General features: G+C 51.1%; 1 protein-coding gene across 2 annotated transcripts in view; it reads left to right on the top strand.

Annotated features, from left to right (window-relative positions):
• The first annotated feature begins 51 nt into the window (after positions 1-51).
• The window catches only part of ST8SIA2 (ST8 alpha-N-acetyl-neuraminide alpha-2,8-sialyltransferase 2), an 88,420-nt gene continuing 68,382 nt past the window's right edge, over positions 52-20,089 (top strand). For both annotated transcript variants that reach the window (XM_004709864.2, XM_004709863.2), the window contains exon 1: positions 52-149. In XM_004709864.2, the coding sequence (XP_004709921.1) occupies positions 52-149 (98 nt within the window). The remainder of the gene's footprint in view (positions 150-20,089) is intronic.

Here is a 20,089-nt window from a genome sequence, read left to right as displayed (position 1 = left end):
TGCTTCCCTGAGAAGAAGGAAGTGTGGGAAGACAGCGGGCGCGACCCCACCATGCCGCTGCCCTTCCGGAGCTGGGTGCTGGCCGTGCTCACGCTGCTCGTGGTCGTCCTCCTCTTTGCCGACATCTCCGAGATCCAAGAAGAAATCGGGTAAAGAGCTGCGCCCGGACTCGGGCCGCCGAGGCGACGGGATCGCTCCCCCTCCCACCCCGGTCCCCCGCCCCCGCTTTGTGTGGACCGCGCCCCCCTGTCGCTCGGGGAGGTGCAGGACGGGTTGGGGCGGAGGTAGAGGCGCGGGGGGTCCGGGACGGTTTGGGGAGCGGAGGACGGAGGGGGGGTTGCGGTCGCCGTGGGGTGTCCCCGGACCAGCGGCTCGGCAGCCCCCAGCTGGACCGATGGAGTGGACTCGCCCACCCTGCCCCCTTCCCTGGGGGTCCACGCGCGGAGTGTCCGCGGGTCCAGGGAGGGCGCCTGGGAGTGTCCGTGCCTGGCGGAGGGGCAGAGAGTGGAGGAGGCAGGAGTTTCTTTGTCTCAGGCTCGGCCGCTTTCTCGCCTTGGCAAAGTGGGCAGGGGGCGCGCGGGGGATCTCTGCGCAGGGGAGGGGATCCTCTGGCGGGATCAGCGGGTTGAGCCTCTTCAGGGGCTCTGGGGAAGGTGGGGTATCCCCCACCACCCACACATAGGCACACACCAGCGCCTCTCTCCTGGCCCGCGAAACCAGCTTTGGGGTAAGGTCTGGCACCGCTAGAGGCGGGGCGCGAGGGGCGGGGCTGAGACCGCTTTGCTGGCTTGCCTCTGGATGCTCACCCAACCTTGCCGCCCTGACATGACATTCCTGATTACAATGCAGGGACTGAGACCCTTTGGGGAAGTATGTGCTCCTGCCTGGTGGACTTCTCTGCCCCTAGTGCAGGCTCTCAGTGCTGTTTTCCTCCGATTTTTTCAGGAGGACCTGCAGGGCACCCCTACACTCTGTAGCTAGAAGGGAGGCAGGACCACAAGCCTCTTCCTTTTTGAGGGGCTTCCATGGAGCGCACACTTGCGGTTGGAGGCACCCCATTTGGGTGCTGTGGGTCAGGGCCCTTGATCCATCCTGGCAGCTGCCCCACAGGCCAGGCTAGCCCAGCCCAAGCCCTCCAACGAGGCGCAAAAAACAGAAAAGAAGAAAAAAAGCCGGCCATGCCAAAGGGAGGGGGACCAGCTGAGAGGCAGCTGGGTTGAGAGGAGCCCTGGAGAGAGCCTCTTACTCAGCCCAGTGGAGCATGAGGTCGCTGCACACACTAGTAGTCCTTTCCTCTTGGGGTTCGTGCTGAGCCGGGCTACTGGTTCTGAGAGTCTGCAGCCTTTGTCCTATTTGGTTTTTCATTCATTATCACCCTGAGTGCAGTGGCCTTTGCTCTTCAGGTCCCCCAAATGGGAACATGGCCATCCAGGGCCCAGGATGCCAAGCCCTAAGGACTGGAACAGAGGCCTATTCCTATCCAGCCCGTCTCCTCAATCCGAGAATATCTTCTCTGAACTCCTCTGCTCTCCAAGCCCCCCTTTCTCCTAGGCAACTTCCTCCTGTCTGCTCAGAGACATGCTTTCCCCCAGAGCTCAAAAACTTTCCCCAATGCCGTGCATCTAGCAGACGGGGTGTGCCAGGAGCACCTCCGAGAAATGAGACCTGCTACTCTTTCGCCCCCAGTAGCCTCAGGGACATGGAAAGGAGAGCTACGGGAATCGGACAAGTCAAGTTTTGGGGTGATGGAAGGCTCAGTGGAGAGAAGCCCCTGGCAGTCCACTCTCTTCTCCCAGCCTTGGCTATGCCTGCCCCGCCACTTGCTAACTTTTGGCGATGAAATAGGCAAGGATCTGCAGCTGCCGGTTGGTCTGCTATGAAAACAACACTCATTCATCCATCTTCTAGTTCATCCATTCACCAAACTTTTCCTGGCAAGCTTCTATGTGCCAAGGGCTTTTAATTTTTAAAATGCAGTCAGGAAATCACTTTGCACATAATGCTGCACTTCCCTGCCAAAAGCATTATAATTCAGTCTCTACCCTCCACTTCAGGTTGTTGCAGCAAGGTATCTAGGAATAAACTTCAAAACTTGAGCTAAGCAGGAGATACTGACTTAGGGAAACAAAAAGGGAGTAACTGGGGTGTTAGCACCAGGCAAGAGGTGCTGGGAGCATGGGGGATGGAGGGTTGGGGAGGGGGTGTGGGGGGAAGGATACGGATCCGTATGCACACACAGAAACTTTTACCTGGGCTCTTCTGCTTCGGTTTTGTCCCCCGGGACCTGCCACACTTGGGAGCTTCTGTTTCTTTTTGTCGTGTCCCTGCCGGGGCTCTGGGGAAAACCGACTCGAGAAAATTGTCACACAGGTCCATTGTGTACATCTTTTATGAAGTGTCCCTTCAGTCTGTTACCCTCGTCTTCATTGTTGACCCCTGGCTTGTCATCATGACCCAGACCTGAGACCGCCCTGCAGTTTCACCCAGAGGAATGAGGCAGATCTGGGCATCTCGTGGCTAGGGGCAGAAACACTTGGGGCCATCATCACTTACCATATATACGCGTGTATAAACTGAGTTTTTCAGCACATTTTTTCCTGCAATTTTTGTGGTAGAATTAGGTGCCTCGGTTGATATTTGTAGGCTTATACTTCAGCATATACGGTACTTGATCCCTGTACCACCTTAATTTTGAGCAGCTGGAGCTCAGCACAGGTAAGGGACTTGGCCCCGTGGCCAGTGAGGGGTGCCAGGAACCAGACCTGTCCAGAGACCTTAAACCATACCCTTCCTCTGTTCTAGCTTAGCTTGTGACTTGCCTGCCTGTGTTAATCCCTGAAGACACCAATGGTCCCGGCATGTACTGACAGACTCTGGGAGGGCACTAATGGTGGAACCGTGTGTGTGTGTGTGTGTGTGTGTGTGTGTGTGTGTGTGTGTGTTGGGGGAGAGGCATAGTACAGAGAAAACAAAGCAGAAGGGAAAGAGGGTGGGACCTTTCGGTATCATTCTCCCAGGAATCAATGGATGAAGGGGGAATGAGGAGAGAGAATTACACATGCATTGTCCGGGGAAGCAAACGCTGAGATTCCCTTTCCTGAAGCTCTGAACTTCCTTTTCTGTCAAATGAGACCTTGGCTGTGGTCCGTGGTCCTGTTCTCCCTGAGCCATTCTAGAATGTGTTTGTTTGTGAGGGGCAGGGCTTTCACTGGGGGGCTTTTCCTGAGAGATCAGAGCCACTTTTCTTCTTAAGTGATTGTTGTCAAAGTTCCATTTTTTTCTCACTCGCTGGCTCATGGAAATGCTTCCCTGAGAAGAAGGAAGTGTGGGAAGACAAGTTCCTTGCAAAGCGCCTAAGCAGTCCTGCCTCGCCACCAAGAATGGGCTTCGGAGTTTGGATGGGGCTCCTAGTACAACAACCCCTGCCCAAGTTGTAAATTGAAATCTTCTTTGGTTCTCTGCTGGGCGTGAATCCTCACTGTCACCCCCATGCAAGCAGAAGGCATGGCTTCCCTGCCAACCCCGGAGCCCCCTGCATGGGCACGGGATGCATTCAGGAAGTGCTGTGGGATGGTTAGCCTCTACTGGCTCAGTGTTGTATCAGCAGCATCCACGAAGTCTTAGCACAAGAAGGGACTTTCCTTGCACAAAGTAACCAGGGAGCTTTGTGGAGCAGCCCTGGGACCACATGGGCTAGAGCTTTGCTATTAACCGAGAGGTCAATGGTTCAAACCCACCAGCCTCTCTGTGAAGGAAAGGTGTGATAATTTGCTTCTTTGAAGAGCACAAGCTCAGAAACCCTATTGGGCAATTTCATTCTGTGCAATCGACTGGCTATGAGTTGAAGTCAACTCATTGAATCCTTTTTAAGGGAGTTTTGAGCCTGAGAAGCAATATCACTCATTCATCCAGGGTCACACGCTGGTTCACTGAGGACATTATAGGACTGCACAGATCTCCTTGTTTACAACCTAGTGCCCTTGGCCTAAAACAAGCCTCTCTACTCATAAATGATCCTCAGCGGTGCAGTGAGGTAAGCATTGGGCTAGCTCCAAGACTAGTGGTTCAAACCCACCAGCTGCTTCTTGGGAGAAAGACAGGCTTCTTTAAAGAGTGCAGTATCTGAAACCCACAGAGCATCTCTACTTTGTACTGTTGGGCCGCAGTGAGGCAGAACGGACTTGGGGGGCAGTGGTGAGGGTTTGGCTTAATCATAAAAGAGCTCTAGCCAGTCAGGGTACAGTATAGCACCGATGGAACTTACAACTTTCCTCTAGTTCTTTAATGCTTCCTCCCCCCCTCCCCACTATCATGATCCCAATTCTACCTTACAAATCCAGCTAGACCAGAGGATGTACACAAGTACAGATAAGAGCTGGAAACACAGGAATCCAGGACAGATAAACCACTCAGGACCAATAATGAGAGTAGAGATACTAGGTCGAGGGTTAAGGGAAGGTGGGAGAGAAAGGGGAAACCGATCACAATGATCTGCATATAACCCCCTCCCTGGGGGACAGACAACAGAAAAGTGGGTGAAGGGTTCATGGGGCAGGGAGAGTGGGGGAGGGAGGGGAAAAATGAGCTGATACCAAGGACTCAAATAGAAAGCAAATGTTTTGAGAATGATGATGGCAACAAATGTACAAATGCGCTTGACACAATGGACGTATGTATGGATTGTGATAAGAATTGTACGAGCCCCAATAAAATGATTTATTTTTTTTAAACGGATTTAACCATTGGGAGGGAGGGGAGGAAATAAAATGTTCTAAAATTGAGTGTGGTAATGGTTGTACAAATCTTCTTGATACGATTGGACTATTGAATTGTTCGATATGTGGATTAAGTACCAATAAAACTGCTTAGAAAGAAGAAGAAAGAGCTCTAGAACTCTGGCTAACAGGGAATTGAGTACGTAGCAATAACAACAGTAGTCACTGTGGTGAGAGAGATAAGGCAGGTGGTGATTGTTATCGCTCCTTTGTGCATCGTCTATGACTGGTGCTCGGTAGATGTTAGCACACTTCATCCTCATAACCTCCCATTGGTTACCTACCTATCACCAACACCAAGAACTACCGGGGGTTGAGCTCTGCACTCCAGGAGCTATACTACCTGTTTTAAAGGTTTAGTTCGCTGAATCCTTGCCAAGCCCTGTAAGTTAGGTCCGTTTACTGTTTTAACAATGAGGAAACGGAGGCAGTGTGGTTGTATCGTTTGCTAGAGATAAAGCACTTGATTTACCCTAGTTTTATGGGCACCTCGTGATCACTGGGTGAGCCTGTTCAGGGGGCGCTGTCAGGTAAGCATTGAACTGCGAATGGAAAGGTTGGTGGTACAAACCCACCAGACTCCCCATAGGAGAAAGAGGAGGCTGTCTCCTCCCTTAGAGATGTGCAGACTTGGAAACCCTGCAGAAGGTTGCTAGAAGTCGGACTGGACTCAAGGGCAGTGCGTTTGGTTTGGGCTTATGGTGATATTACGAAATAGATCTCAGGTCTGTCATCCGTCGCTCATTCCCCAGGTGCCCCTGAAGACCCCGAACTCTCCTAATCTGTTTACCTAAGAGCATGTTCTGGCCTCAGTGGTTGAGAAAGCAGGGAGGTGAATGCAGAAGACTGGATAGACACTTCAGGGCCTATCTCTCCCAAATGGCACTCTGGTCCAGCCAAGCCAATGTGCTTTGTGCCGAAAAACAGAATGGCATCAACCCTACTGTGCCAGACAAGCACACCCTACCATGCGCACGAGTATCTTAGATTCAGTGGGGCCTCAGGGCAAACCTTTTGGAAAAGGGAAAACCCTTATTAGGTTGTAAACCTGGTTGTGATGTCAATGGATGGGTCTTCCCCATGTCTACATGCTGTGTGAGTTGGCTATGGTTGGGTCTGGAGGAGGAATGATGTTAAGATGATTTTACAACCGGTCCCTCGTGAGCATCGAGCTGTTAAGGATGTCATGGAACCAGTGCCATCCAGCACAAGATGGCCGGTGGTCCTCCTGCAGCCCAGCCAAACGTCAGGCCCTGTCTGGAAAAGAGGAGAGCTCCGATCCTTAGCTGGGAATCGACCCATTAGCAGGGCACAGTAGTGGCTCTGGGGAAGGATTCTTGCCTTCCATGCAGGAGACCCGGGTTCCATTCCTGGCTAATGCCTCTCATAGTCAGAGATCACGTGTAGGTCAGCAGAGGCTTTGGGAATGTTGTGATACTGAGCAGGTTTCAGCAGAACTTCCAGACACACTAGGAAGAAATGCCTGCCCACCTACTTATAAGAAGTAGCCAGCAAAACCCCGGTGAATCTAAAAGGTCCAGCCCACTCATCATGAGGATGGTGATGGATAAAGCAGTGCTTCCTTCCTTTGTGCACGTGGTCGCCGTGACTTGAGCCCGCAGCCCCAGTTATTGCCATCAGCTGGGAATGAATGGGGGTTCGTGCACCCGTGGTGGGTGAGCCCAGCTGTACAGGAAAGAAAATGACCGTGAGCTGCCAGCCACCATCCAGGACCGCGGTTGGGACATGTGTATTTACTCTGGGTGATGTAGCTTTTGGGGGGTATGAGTACCTAATTCTTCTCCCCAGTCCTGGCGTGCTTCACTCAAGTATAAAACAGGAAAGCTGCAATAGGAGAGAACAGAGGTCTGAGTTTGATGTGCGAGCTCTAAGTCCTTGTCATCAACTGGTCCTCACATCCCATTTAAATTGTAGACAGTGCTCTTACAGACTATTTCGCCACTCCTTCCTCTGCGTGAGGCAAGGTTGCTAGGTTCGGAAATGGTTTTAAGTTTCCAAAATTGGGACCGCCGTAAATTACAAATTATAAATATTTCCTAGCGAGAGGGGGATTCTATAAAGGCTCCCTGGTGCTTTTAGCAGAGCCTGTCAGACAACACAGATCCTGGCCCTGCCTCCCTTTCTAGCCTTTTTGCTGCTCCTTTCCTGCCGTGGGATCCAGGCATTCTGAACTGCTCATCCTGCTACAGAATGCACTGTGAGTCCACCCCTCAGTGCCTTTGCACATGCTGTTCCTCCTGGCTGGAGCACACCCCCACCCCACTCCTTGTCTCCATCCCTCTGGCTCCTGGCTACTTTTGTCTCCCCCTGAAGGCCAAAGCCCAGTGTCCCCTCTTTTGCAGTGCATTCTCCTCCTCTGACAACCTGGGTTGGTGTTCCCTCCTTGGCATATCCTGGCATCCTACCCTACCTGCAACCTGTGGAAGTGGAGCCCATGTTTAGGTTTTATGTATTCCTTATCCCCGTCCCCTGAATTCCATGTCCTTGGGTGGCTCAGACAGTGCACGCGCTTGGCTGCTCACAGAAAAATTGGAGGCACCCCAGAAGAAAGACTTGGCAAGCTCATTTCAAAACTGGGCCTTTGAACATCCCGGGAGCACAATGGTGCTTCGGCACCCACGGAGCCACCTCGAGTCAAAGTCCAGTCAAAGACAATTGGTCAGGTGGATGAGCCACCTACGAGCCTTGGATGCGGCAAAAATAGCCACTCATGCTCTTGACCAGGGGCCCTGGTAGCATAGCGGTTGCATGTTGGGCTGCTAACCACAACGTTAGCAGCTCAAACCCACCAGCTGCTCCACAGGAGAAAGATGAGATGTTTTGCCTCAGAAACCCCAGAGCAGGTTGGTCCTGGCCGATGGAGCTGCCGTGAGTCCGTGGCACTGAGAGTATTTTGGAAGGCGCTCTACCTCCAAAGACATAAACCTCATCGTTGTTCAGTCGATTCCTGCTCATGGTTAACCCAGCTGTGGCAGAGTAGAAGTGAGCTCTGTAGGGGGTCCTTGGCACTAATCTTTTCCTTTTTAAAAAAAATCATTTTATTGGGGGCTCTTACCGCTCTTATCACGATCCATCCACCCATCCATTGTGTCAAGCATCTTTGTACATATGTTGCTAGCAGCATTTTCTTTCGACTTGAGCCCTTCATTTCATCTCCTCACCCCCCCACACACACCCCCACACCCCCGCCCCCTTTTGAAGTGTCAGTCTGTTGTTTTCTTCTCCGGATTGTTTATCCCACCTATCTTATCTAGACAGACATGCAGAGACAATCGTAAGCACAACAACAAGACAGAGCAAAACAAAACAACAAAAGAAACCCAAAAAGCCAAAACAACAACAAAAAAAGAAAAGCCTATAAATATAGTTCCAGGCCTGTTTATTGACCTTTAGGAGTGTTTTCCAGTTGAGTCTGAGGGGGTGACACACCCTGGCCTCAAAGTTTATTTCTGGTGTTCCCCAGGGACTTCATTGCTTTGCTCACTTGCTGCTCTGTTGTGCGCCCCCAGCATTTCCCAGGTGCGGTGGGGTCAGATGGGGCACAATTCCCTAGGAGGTAATATTTATGGAGCAAATTGCCAGGCCTTTCTTTCCTTCCTGGTGCCGCTGGGTGGGTTCGAACTGCCAGCCTTTTGGTTAGTCGTCAAGCCCTACCTGTACCACCTGGGCACCTAAACAGGGATTTAATCTCCTAATCACAGGCAGAATTCAGACAGACGCTTGATTAGGAAGCCCACTGTTTTCCCCAGGTCCCCGCCACGGAGAGTACAGCACCCTGTGGCTGTACTGTTGTCTCACCAGGTTGGGGGACATGCAATAGAAATGAAAGCCCCTCTCCAGCGTATAACAGAGAAGGATCCAGGAGCATGTATGCCGAGTGCCAGCTCACATAGAGGGCAAAGCTGCCGAGCCTGGGACCTCAAGCCTTTGCCTGGTCTCTTCACCTGAGAACTCTTCCCAGGCCCTCTCTGGCCAGCAACCCACTCACAGCTGCGCCAGACGTGCTCCATTCTGCCTGAAGAGTAAGTGCCAAATGACTCCATCTTTATTGCCTTAAAGGCTGGTACCCTTGTAGTGCGGGCTGAGTTGGAGTTTGGGGCTTTTAAGCACTTGAAGGACACCAGGCTTTGTGTTTGGGACACGGAGAGAGTGTGAAATCGGAGGGCAATTCTTTTTTAATCGTTTTATTAGGGGCTCATACACCTCTTATCACAATCCATACATACATCAATTGTATAAAGCACGTTTGTACATTCATTGCCCTCATCATTCTCAAGACATTTCCTCTCCACGTAAGCCCCCGGCCTCAGGTCCTCATTTTTCCCCTCCCTCCCCACGCCCCCCTCTCTCATGAGCCCTTGATAATTTATAAATTATTATTTTGTCGTATCTTGCCCTGTCCCACGTCTCCCTTCACCCACTTTTCTGTTGTCTGTCCCCCATCAGAGGGCAATTCAATGGGCATTTTTAACACAAGGAGCCTTAGTGGTGTAGCAGGTTAAGTGTTAGGCTGCTAACTGAAAGGTCCACAGTTCAAAACCACCGGTTTTCTATAGGAAAAAGATGAGTGTTTCCAATCTCGTGAGGATTTACAGTCTGGGAAACCTATAGGGTTGCCGCTGTGAGTCAGAGCAGACTCTATGGCAGTGAAATTTGAGTTTACCCAAACCAAACCAAACCAAGCCAAGCCAAGCCAAACGTGTTGCTTGCTGTCAAGTCAGATTCCAGCTGGTGGCAGCCCATGTGTTATTGTGTGTTGATGGAGTGCTATGGGACAGTGCTTGCTCTCCTTTTGACTGAAGGCCTTCAGGAAGATGTTGTCAGGCTTTTCTTCCGTGTCACTAGTGGGTAGACGTGACTATCCGATCTTTAGGTTAGTAGTCCAGCACCGACGGTTTCCACCACCCAGGAACTCAACCATTCTCTTAATCTTAAAATTCTGGTCAAGCGAGGGATTATTGGGGAGCCTGGTCAAGGTGCCCAGTAGCTGCGGGAGCCTGAGATCAGCTCAGCGGCTTCACATCTCTCAGTTCTCAGGGGGGGAAAATGTGTTGGATGACAGGCCGAACGATACAGCCGAGATGACCGAGGAAGGGCCATGAACGTGGCAGCCCTTCGCTGTTGAGCCTGGTATCTGTCTCCTGCTGAGGGTGGGACCAGGGCCATCTCCTAGAGAAGTCCTGGGGCAGAGGGAGAGGCTCATCGGTGCCATCTGCACCCCAGGAACCATCCCCGATAACTGAATGAGGAGGCTCTGGGTGCTTCCCTGCTGTCTGTGTGGCAGAGCCCATCTTTAAGTGTTTAAATTAGTCACACTCTTGGGTGGCAGCTGGGCTGGTTTTAAATTCTCCCCAGTCTCCTGTAGTAATCCGTCACTCTGCTAGGAAACCGCCCGGTGTCCCGATGGAACCTGTTTGTCCTGGCGTTTTCTCAACGTCAGCTGTCACAAGCTTGTCCGGGGCAGGAGGAGTGATGGTCCAAATGGGGAGAGGGCAGTGGCCCATCCACGTGTGCCCACACAGCACACTGTGGCGTCTCCCAAGACTTCCAGCTGCTAGGAGCCCTGATTCACCACTCCTGGGAACTTCACGTCCCGCAGTGACACATGGTTGTGTGTGAGTCCCAAGGCTTTCTGCTGTCCGGGAGGTTCCCAAACACACTGGTGTTTTTCTTTGATCATTGAGGGGCTTGGTTCCACTTCCTGGCCCACTCTTCAGGCAAAGAACTACAATTTCTCTTCTGCTTCCAGCCTTGTGATGAGTGACGGGTTGAAATGACCCCTCTGTTAGTCAGTAGTTCCCATGGGCGGGATGATCCAAACGGAGAAAGAGGAGGCAACCTGAAAGCCTGCGTGCTTTAGCCCTGACCATGAGTTTCAGGTGGCCCAGAGCCATTGCTGACTGGTGCTCACAGCTGTTTTCTGCGGTCAGCCCACAGCGCTTGTGGGTTCCCGCTCATAGCACCCTGGTCCTTTTGCATTCTCCATTTAGGGCATTAAGAGGCCCCCTTTCAATGGAGTCGAGGGGAGTCAGAATGCCCTTTCTTGGTCAAAGACATTGGTAACCCTGTAACTGCCCAGCCCTCAGCCCCACACATTTGGGAACCTGAGGGAATATTGAAACTCACCCCACACTGTTCCCTGATGGGGGAAGACACTAAGAGGGAATAACAATCACAGCGAAGTCCGTTTATTGCAGGTTTCCTCGCCAACAATATTCGAAGCACTGTCTTCACACTTGCTGCTCTCTCCGTAAGCTTATGAGGTCTAGGATTTGATTACCCCCGTTTTACAGATGAAGAAACTGAGGTATCGAGCAGGTCTACCAAAGCTAGCAAGTTGTAAGCGTGGTGCAGGAGCCTGCAGTGTTTGGTTCTGTAGCGCATGCAGTCGCGATGGATTGTAACCGACTCCGTGGCCCCCAACAACATAGAGACCCCAAAGCTAAGTAAATTTCCCTGCTGGCCTGTGAACCCAGATGCTCTGGCCCCACGGGAGCTGGGGAACTCTTCAGAGATGATGCACTGAAGGGTATCCAACTGGGAAGGCTGCTTGCTCAGGATGCAAAGGCTGTGGGAGAAAGGTGGAGAGCAGCCAGGTTGGAAGAGCCCACAGGGGACGACAGCATTTGAGCACAGAGGTTGTCACGGGACGTGGCAGCCCCAAAGATCCGGACACTTCAGCGCTGCAAGTTCTGCCCACACCTTGTTGCAGGTCACGGGAGGGAGGCAGAGACTCTGATGGCGCCAGCCCCTTGCCCCCTGCAGCCAGCTCCACCCCCACCCCACCCTACCGGACCCCTCAGGCTCTGGAGCACAGGGTGCATTTGGCCACCTCATGACCGGAGAGCGAGGGACGACACACTGAGGGGGAGCAAAGCACCCTGAATGATTAAAGCCTGGAGGCACGGCTGGTGCTGTCAGCTTTATCTGGCAGGGGGGTTAGACCCGCCCAGGTACATGTAATGTTTCATTTAATGCCTCAGGCTGCTGCTGACCTACATATTGGCAGGATGAGTCCACCTAGAGGCACCTCAGAAGAAAGGCCTGGTGATCGTCTTCTGCAAAAGCGACATTGAAAACCCTGTGGGGCATGGCTCTCCTGTGACACATCACATGCCCAGGATGGAGAATCGACTCGGTGGCTACTGGTGTGTCTGTGATGCAGGGCCAACCTGGCCACTGTCGATGGGCCATCCCATGGATCCTTCATAATCACCCTTGCCACCACCTGGCAAGGAAAAGGCACAGAGAGGTCCTAGCACTTTCCTGAGGTCATACGATCAGGAAATGAGGAGCTGAAATTCTCACCAGGCTTACCCGACTCCACAGGCCCAAGTGCTGCTTTTTAAAAATAGAAATTACCTGGCCTCCTCCCATTCTTGTTGCCTCCCATTCTGGGCCTCCTGCCTCTCACCCCATTTTTTTGTGTGTGCCACACATGGATTTTTTTAAAGGCTAATAGAAGCTTTAGAAACCACAGAGAAGACTCATTGCAGGAGAGTCAATAATTAGAGGAGGATGTGGAATGTATGACTAATTGTCTCCATGAACGATTGCATATTTTACCAGGAGACCAGAAGACCTGGATGCTGAATATTTTGCTCAAAGATTCTGCAGAAGCATCCTGACCCAAGCGAGGGAGTATTTGAACAGGATCTCAAATTTTCATGAGCGCTAGGCTTTCTTGAGCCATTGAGACTGGATGTCTACCCCAAACCATTGAGATAACCTTTACTAATGAAACTGAAAAAATCTCCCACGGTCATCTTTAAAATAAACTCTGAGTTAGTGTGATTATTCAGGACTATATGTTTTAAGCATTGTGCTCCTTCAAAGAATTATCTACCTGTGATCAAATTGACGATAGCATCTCAGAAGGGTAGAGGGGTTGAGTGGGAGGCAGTGAGTTCCTGTGAATGGTGGAAAAATAATCTGCACAGGGAAAGGCATGAACGCTTGCTCACCTTGAAGAGTGGAAGTAGTGTTGCAAATTGTACATGTAGAAACTGTTGGATTGGTGTATGCTTTGCTGTGTGTATTTTTTACTAAAAGAAAAGAAGTAATAAAATAATTGAAGCCGCCAGAAAGAAAAGACAAAGCCTCAGTGCATATCCTCCCAGCCCCTCCCTGCTCCCTAACAGCCGTGGCCACACACAATGGCAGCATTCCCTTTGGGCATCAGATTCCCAAAGACACCGAGGAAGGGACAGACAGCAGCTGGACTCCGCTCAGTGAGGTGTGAGTCCCTGTCATTAGGTTTCCCATCTCTAATGTCTAGAACAAGAAGATTGGCTGTGCTTGGAGGGAGGAGATCCAGGGTTAATTTACACCTCCTTTCTTGGTAAATAGGGACCCTGGAGTTGGGCTGCTCCTCCTCAGGAGAAAGATGAGGCTATTTGCTCCAATAAAGATTTACAGCCTCAGAAACCCTGTAGAGAGTCAACATGAATCAGAATCAACTCCACAGCCTTGGGATTGGGTTTGATTTTGTGGTACATGCCAGCATAGTTTAAAGGACGAAGCAAGAAGGCTTGATATGTGTGGGGGAAATTGCATCGGTAAATTGATAGACAAGACTTTTCTCTGCTACTCTCCTGCAAGCAGCAAAGCCCCTTCTACGGCACCCCTGGGGTTGCCAAAATTTGACATTGACTCTTAGTGGATTCTGACTGAGGTCCACCCTGTACCCTGATCCCAATGGTTAATTCCCAGGAGAGGCAGGGAGAAGCCTGCGTAGCCATCCTGGCCTGGCCCGGGAGCCTCTTAGGCCACCCGTGAGTGTGGGCTCCCGTGAGCTGACAGTGGCCGCTCACATCCTCTGTTGCTTCAGCCTAGGAGGGCCAACCAGCCATGACTCCCCTTCCCTTCTCCAGCCTGCCACTGCTGCCCAGGGACAAAGCCAACTTTTATCCAAGCTCCTTTGGGCACTCTAAGAAGGTAAAGCAAACAGCTGTCTCCAGGTGTACCTGAGTGGGACTGTGCTTCTTGGGGTTTTCAGGGGAAGCAGATAGCTTCCAAAGTGCTTTCTACCCAGGTGCCTTTGGCTGGGCTGAACGTCTAACCTCTTGGCCAGTAGCCGAGTGCATTAACTGTCTTAACTCTTTATTGTTAGGAACGGACTCCCAAACTCTCTCCTGTGGGACAAAGTAGAACTGCTCCTGTGGGTTTCTGATACTGAACCTTTCCCATGGAGCGAGCGATGGGGGTTGAGAACTGCTGACCTTGTGCTTAGCTGCCCAGGGTGGCACCAGGGCTCTACTCTGTCTAGCTTTAGCATAGACAGGCCCCTAATTTCCCCAAACTCTCTGCTCCTTCCCACCATTTCACCCTATTCCCCCACCCACCAATCCAAGGTCTGACCTTGAGAAAAGAAAACGTTCTGAGCAGACTGGGCCACAATTGAATCTTCACAGAACCCCTCCTGGTCCTTGGTCTCAGTGGAATGGGAGCTGGTCTCTCACTCCCCACTGCCATGCAGTTTCCCTTAGTGCCTGCGCTCCCCTTATAGGTAATCCTTCTGAATTAGGTGGTCTTTGTCTGTTTTAACAAAGAGTCCTGATGGGGTAAGCCATAGTGGCACCCCCATCCAAGTCCCCTGGCAGGCTTGACAGGAGTTGGGTTGCTAACTACACGGTCAGCAGTTCTAACCCCCCAGCCATTCCATAAGAGAAAGACGAGGCTTTCTGCTCTTATAAAGATTCACAGCCTTGGAAACCCTAAGGAACCATTCTCTCTCCTGTAGGGTCGCTATGAGTCCCCATTAATGTAATGGCAGTGGGGGAGTCTATGTTACCTCTGTTCATCGTCTGGTGAAATTGTTTCCTTGTCCGCTGCCATACAGTCCATTTTGATTCATAATGACCCCACATGCTCCCCTCGGACAGGGAAGACTTGCCCCTTAGGGCCTCCTGGGCTGTAATCTGGATGCAAGCAGATTGCTAGGCCTGCTGGTTGGCAGTTGAGTGCATAACCATTGTGCTACTAGACCCCCTTAGCTGAGCTCTAGGCCCTAGCAAAGTCAGAACCAGCCAGTAAGGCCTTCATCATAAACCTGGAGCCTGCTTTTGCTCCTCTACGGACTGGTACCAGCCCCGCCCTGACAGAGCTGCCCTCACTCCTGTGCCTTTGGCCGAGCTTGGTGCTCGGAGAGTTGCGCTTTGTTCTCCGCTGAACCACTCTGTTCCTCTGTGCCCCCCAGCCAGTGACCTCGCCTCTCTTGGTTCCGGCTCCTACTCGGTGTAATGGGCTTCCTGATACCCAGCTCACAGCGTCCAGACGAGGGGTTGGCGGTTACTTGATACTGAGTATTGAGTTTTAAAAGCCCCAGTCATGGTTTGAACAAAGCAACGTGGGAATGAGTAACGCATTTTCTTGATCATTAAAAAAGGAATAATATCGTGAGCAAAAACATGGTGAGAAGGGGCGGGCGGTGAAGAAAGGACACACAGAATGAGAGCAAGGCCAACCATTCCTGTGTTAGGAGTGGACTTGCTGCCCTCCCTGGAGGCATCCCAGGTCCTCAGCATCTGGGATTTGGGATGGTAGAAAGTGCAAACACATACTTTTTTTGTGCCACTCAGTAAACACTTGTTGGCCTGCCTCCTGCCTGCTTGTCTGAATGCGGTGGGGGTCCCATAAGAGCTCTTGGGAACCTGAACATATAGAAGGCACAGAATCGGGGGAGGCAGGCTGGTGGCTGAGGCTGCAATGGCAAGGAGTGGCCCCCCTCCCAGTTCAGCTACCTAGGGGAGCAGCCTTTGTTTAGAAAATTTGATGGGAAAAAAAAAAGAAAATTTGATGGAGGGTGAGCCTAAAAAACGCAGAGTGAGTCCCAAAGTGTTGATTCCAGGGATTTGGCACCTGCTGGCTGGGAAGAGCTGGGACTTACCAGTTGATTGCTTTTCAGGCCCTCACCACCCTCCAGGAGACAACAGGAATGGGTGACGGGTGGCATGGGTTCCATTGGGACCGGAAGTCGCCATAGTGGGACCCCCATCCAAGTCCTCTGGCAGGCTTGACAAAAACATCGTGGGCTCCAAACACTGACCCAGACAGCCCAGGGCTTGGAAACTTGTATTACACACAGGCTCCGGGTACTGCTTTGAGAACCACTGGGCTTGAACGTGGCCACCGAAGTGTGGTACTTGACCTGCAAAGGGACCATCATCTGGGGGCTTATAAGAAATTCAGACTCTTAGGCCGAAACCCAGACCTAGACCTACACAGCCACTTAGGCTTCGATTCCGTTCTGATCCCACGAGGCAGAATAGACCTGCTCCCCGGGGTTGCTGAGCCGGTGAGTCTTTATGAACGCAGATGCCTCCTCTCGCGCAAGCACTGGCTGGTGGGTTCTGACTTCTGATCTCACGGTTAGCAGCCCAGTGCCTGACTCACGGCGCCCCACCTCGAGACACCGCGACCCAGCCTGACTGAATCAGCTCATCGGTTTGCCCACCGCTGGTGCGGATCATTGGTTTTCCTGCTTTCCACAGACCCCCATAGTCAGAGGCAGTGAGGGTGCTGAGCTGTCACGCCATTTGTCATCCTCTATTGGCTTAGGGTGACCTTCAAATGGATGTCTGGAAAAGGGAGAATAATTATTATTCCAGCCACTTTTAGGATGTCTGTGTGTGCACCAGGTAGTTTCCATGCCTGGAAAGCCCACTTTATAGACAAGAAAATGGAAGCTTGGGTTCAGTAATTGCCTACTCGACACAGGAGAAGGAGCTGAAGTGCATCAGGCCCAGCTGGCTCGTTTTCCTGGGTGCCAGGAGTTTAGCTTCTCCCCTTTGTGCCTTGCCCAAAGCCTGAGGCAGAAGGTGAGGCAAGGTGAAACTTTAATCAAAGGCTGAATTGATTTAGTAAATGTGTCTAAGAAACCCTACGGTGCCTCAGACCGAGAAGCAACCTTGCCCTAAGGCTGAAGCACCAGGCTGGTTTGAAATTTCTAGGGAACCTGGTCAGCAAAGACAACTTCCCACAATGCCATTCAAACCCCATTCCTCCAGGTGCTGAGCGAGCATGGGACCATTCACACATAGCAAATGGCCACACTGCACAGATGGGACACATAACAACAGTTCCTTTGAGTTTTGGGGATTCTTGGGGTAGCTTGTGGTGGCCTACCCAGCCAGCACCCTAAGTTCACACGCTGCTCACCATTATACAGAGTGAGGAATCACGGGCAAGGACCCTGGCGCAACAGAAGTCCAGGATCGTGAGGCCTTTCAAAACCAATCTGCTCCTCCAGTGAAAACCGCCTCTGGGCAGGCTGGAAGCCAAGAATTTAATTGTGTTTATTTTTGCCATCTATTTCAGGCCAGGGATGTTGGTTTTCTATTTATGGTTGTGATACAAAGATTCCTTTTATGACAAATTCATTTACGTTTTTAAGTGAGCCAATTTAAAGAAAAATATTAAGGCAATTATATAGTGTTAACAGAACACAGGAAGACAGTCCCAGAATGATGACTATTGGTGCAATGACCAGCCAGCCTCCCTCATTCCCCACGGCCATTATCTGCTTTATAAAGGTGGCAAACAGCCACCTATCTGGTTGTCACACTGTGGTCCTTTGTGTTTTGCCAAAATGCTAGAAGCTTTGCCACCAGTGTTTCAAATACCAGCAGGGTCATCCCTGGTGGATAGGTGTCAGCAGAGCATCTAGAAGAGTGGTTCTCAACCTTCCCGATGCCACAACCCTTTCCTCATATTGTGGTGACACCCCCCAACCATAAAATTATTTTTGTTGCTACTTCATAACTATCATTTTGCTACTGTTATGAATCGGGCGACCCCTGTGGAAGGGTCATTCGACCCCCCCAAAGGGGTCACAACCCACAGGTTGAGAACCACTGGTCTAGAGGGTAGGGGCAAAAGCCTGGCAATCTCTTTCTGAAATCCATCAGTGTCAGTCTCCTCACAGTGGAATCTCGTCTGATACAGTGCCGGGCGATGAGCCTCGGTTGAAAGACCTTCAAGTTATATAGTGCCTACCACAATGGACCCCAGCCTACCAGAGGGGATGCAGATGGCCCAGGCCTGGCCATTTCCTACTGCTCTGCACAAGGTTTGATTTCCCGCAGCCCAGGAACCTCACGAGCCATAGATCAGTAGAGGTTCACTTGGGGCTATGAGGTTAAACAAGTTTCAGTGGAGCTTCCAGACTAAGATCGGTTTGCCCCAAGAAAGACCAGAAATCTCCTTCTGGAAATCAGCCAATGAGAACCCAGTGGATCCCAGTGGTCAGATTTGCAACCAGCCATTGAGGCTAGCACAGGACCAGGAAGCATCTCATTCTATTTGTGTGGGGTCACTGTGAGTCCTGAGTTCGGGGCCAGTTTGATGGCAGCTAGCAGCAACTACAGGGACACTCCCCAATCCAGAGGGGACCTGCACTCCCTGGCACACGTTCTCCAGTTCCTCTGTGCTATGCCCCACACTTGTTATTTCTTGTGTGTCGCCTTTGCCTCCTGTGCGATTGTCGCTGCGCCAGGGCTAGGACTAGGCCAGACTCTCGCGCTCACTGTGAGTATGTGGTGGAGAGGAGATTCTTGGAGGCAGAGTGAAGCTCAGTCAGGCTTCAGCCACCTCTTTGGGGATCGGTTACATATTTGCATGACCATGGGACAGAAAACGTGGTGCGTTGTATCAGTTCCCCACGCCAGTGTCTAATTTGAAATCCAATGCATTCTATCTTATTGATAGATGAAGACCACTTTCCTTTTTTCCCAATTCCACAACGAAAGACAGCGCAGTTGAACAAAGTACTCTTAGCAGAGCAAAGTCACGGTGCGATGCAGGCTCAGTGACCTCTTGCACAAAGACCAAGGACTGAAGGGATGTGGCCAGAATTGGGAATCAAGAGATCTGGCTCCTGGCAAGCTGAGATCAAGCTGATAACAAGGAGATTAATAAGGGTCAACAACCTCCCGGGTGCTATACCTCAGAGGCGGGTTTTAAAATCAAGGCTGCCCCGGCCCGCTTAATGATGGCTCCTCTTTCCTTTTGAAGCTTGAACATTTGGGAGTTGAGATTCACTGTGAGAGAATAAGGTAAAATGTGTTAACTTTGGCTTTTTTGTCTTCATCAGAGTCCCATTGTGCAGTGTTTTTATCTTCTCTCTTGGAGAAGATGGAGCTTTTCCACTGGAGAGCATTGTCCGGGCCTGCACTGGCAGGTGATAAACGAGAACAAAGCCTTGGCATTCTAACATCTTTTACATGTATAATCACCTGACATGAATTCTGCTCCCCGCCTTGTCCGTCACCACTCTCCATCTGTACATTTCTTCACTTACAACAGAATCTCAGGGGCCCTTAAACACGATCTCACCATTCCGTCCTTGCACCCACTCCAAACCCACACCCAACTCAACTGCCATCGAGTTGATGCTGACTCACAGTGACGCAATCAAACAGGGTAGACCTGTCCCCTGTGAGTTTCCAAGACTTTAGCTGTGGAAGCAGAAAGTCTCTTCTTGCTCATGCAGAGCGGCAGGTGGTTTCAAACTTCGGACCTTGCTGTTCGCAGTGCAGTGTGTAACCACTACACCACCATCTCCAGTAGACTGTGATCTCTCTATGTCTCTCTACCTGTCTTGACCATTTCACACACGTAGGCTCACACAATCTGTGTCCTTTTGTAGCTGGCTGTTTTTCACTCCGCCTGACCATTTCAAGGCCCATCCAGGTGGGCGCATGTGTCAGGATTTCATTTCTCTGGTGGCGCCGTCGTTCAGTGCTCAGCTGAAAGCTGGGTGGTTCCGAGCCTCTCAGGGCCATCTCCTTACGTAAAGACGACAGGACAGAAAGCCCGAGGGTGAGTGTTCTTCTGTCACATGTGGTCGGTGAGGAGTCTCAACCGGCGTGGCAGCACTGAACAGCAACATTTCATAGTATGAGAAAGCTTCATAAAGTTCATGGAAAAATCCCACTATCTTTTCATTCTATTTTCCACACACACATAAAAATAACAACTTAAGGCCCCTTCCTAGATACCAAGAAGTGAAAATAAGGAGATTCCACCAGAATCAGGCATACCCCATTCCATAGTGCTCTGCTTTATTGAGATTTGCAGATGTTGTGTGTTTTAAGAATTGAACGCTGGTGACAATTCTACAGGAGTCATTTCCGATTGGCAGGTGCCGGCTTCTTGTCGCGGCATCACAGTTAAGTCATTTACACAATAGTGATAAAAATTTGCATTGAGTAAGTACTTGAGTGGAGGTCCAATGTCCATCTGCTGCCTTAATACTATCCCTATAAATATATGCCCATAGATCTATTTCCCCA

This window comes from Echinops telfairi, unplaced genomic scaffold (genome assembly GCF_000313985.2).
Source record: "Echinops telfairi isolate 266 unplaced genomic scaffold, ASM31398v2 ScPeMD7_7409;HRSCAF=8447, whole genome shotgun sequence".
NCBI lineage: Eukaryota > Metazoa > Chordata > Mammalia > Afrosoricida > Tenrecidae > Echinops > Echinops telfairi.
This window is presented reverse-complemented; position numbering and strand designations above follow the sequence as displayed.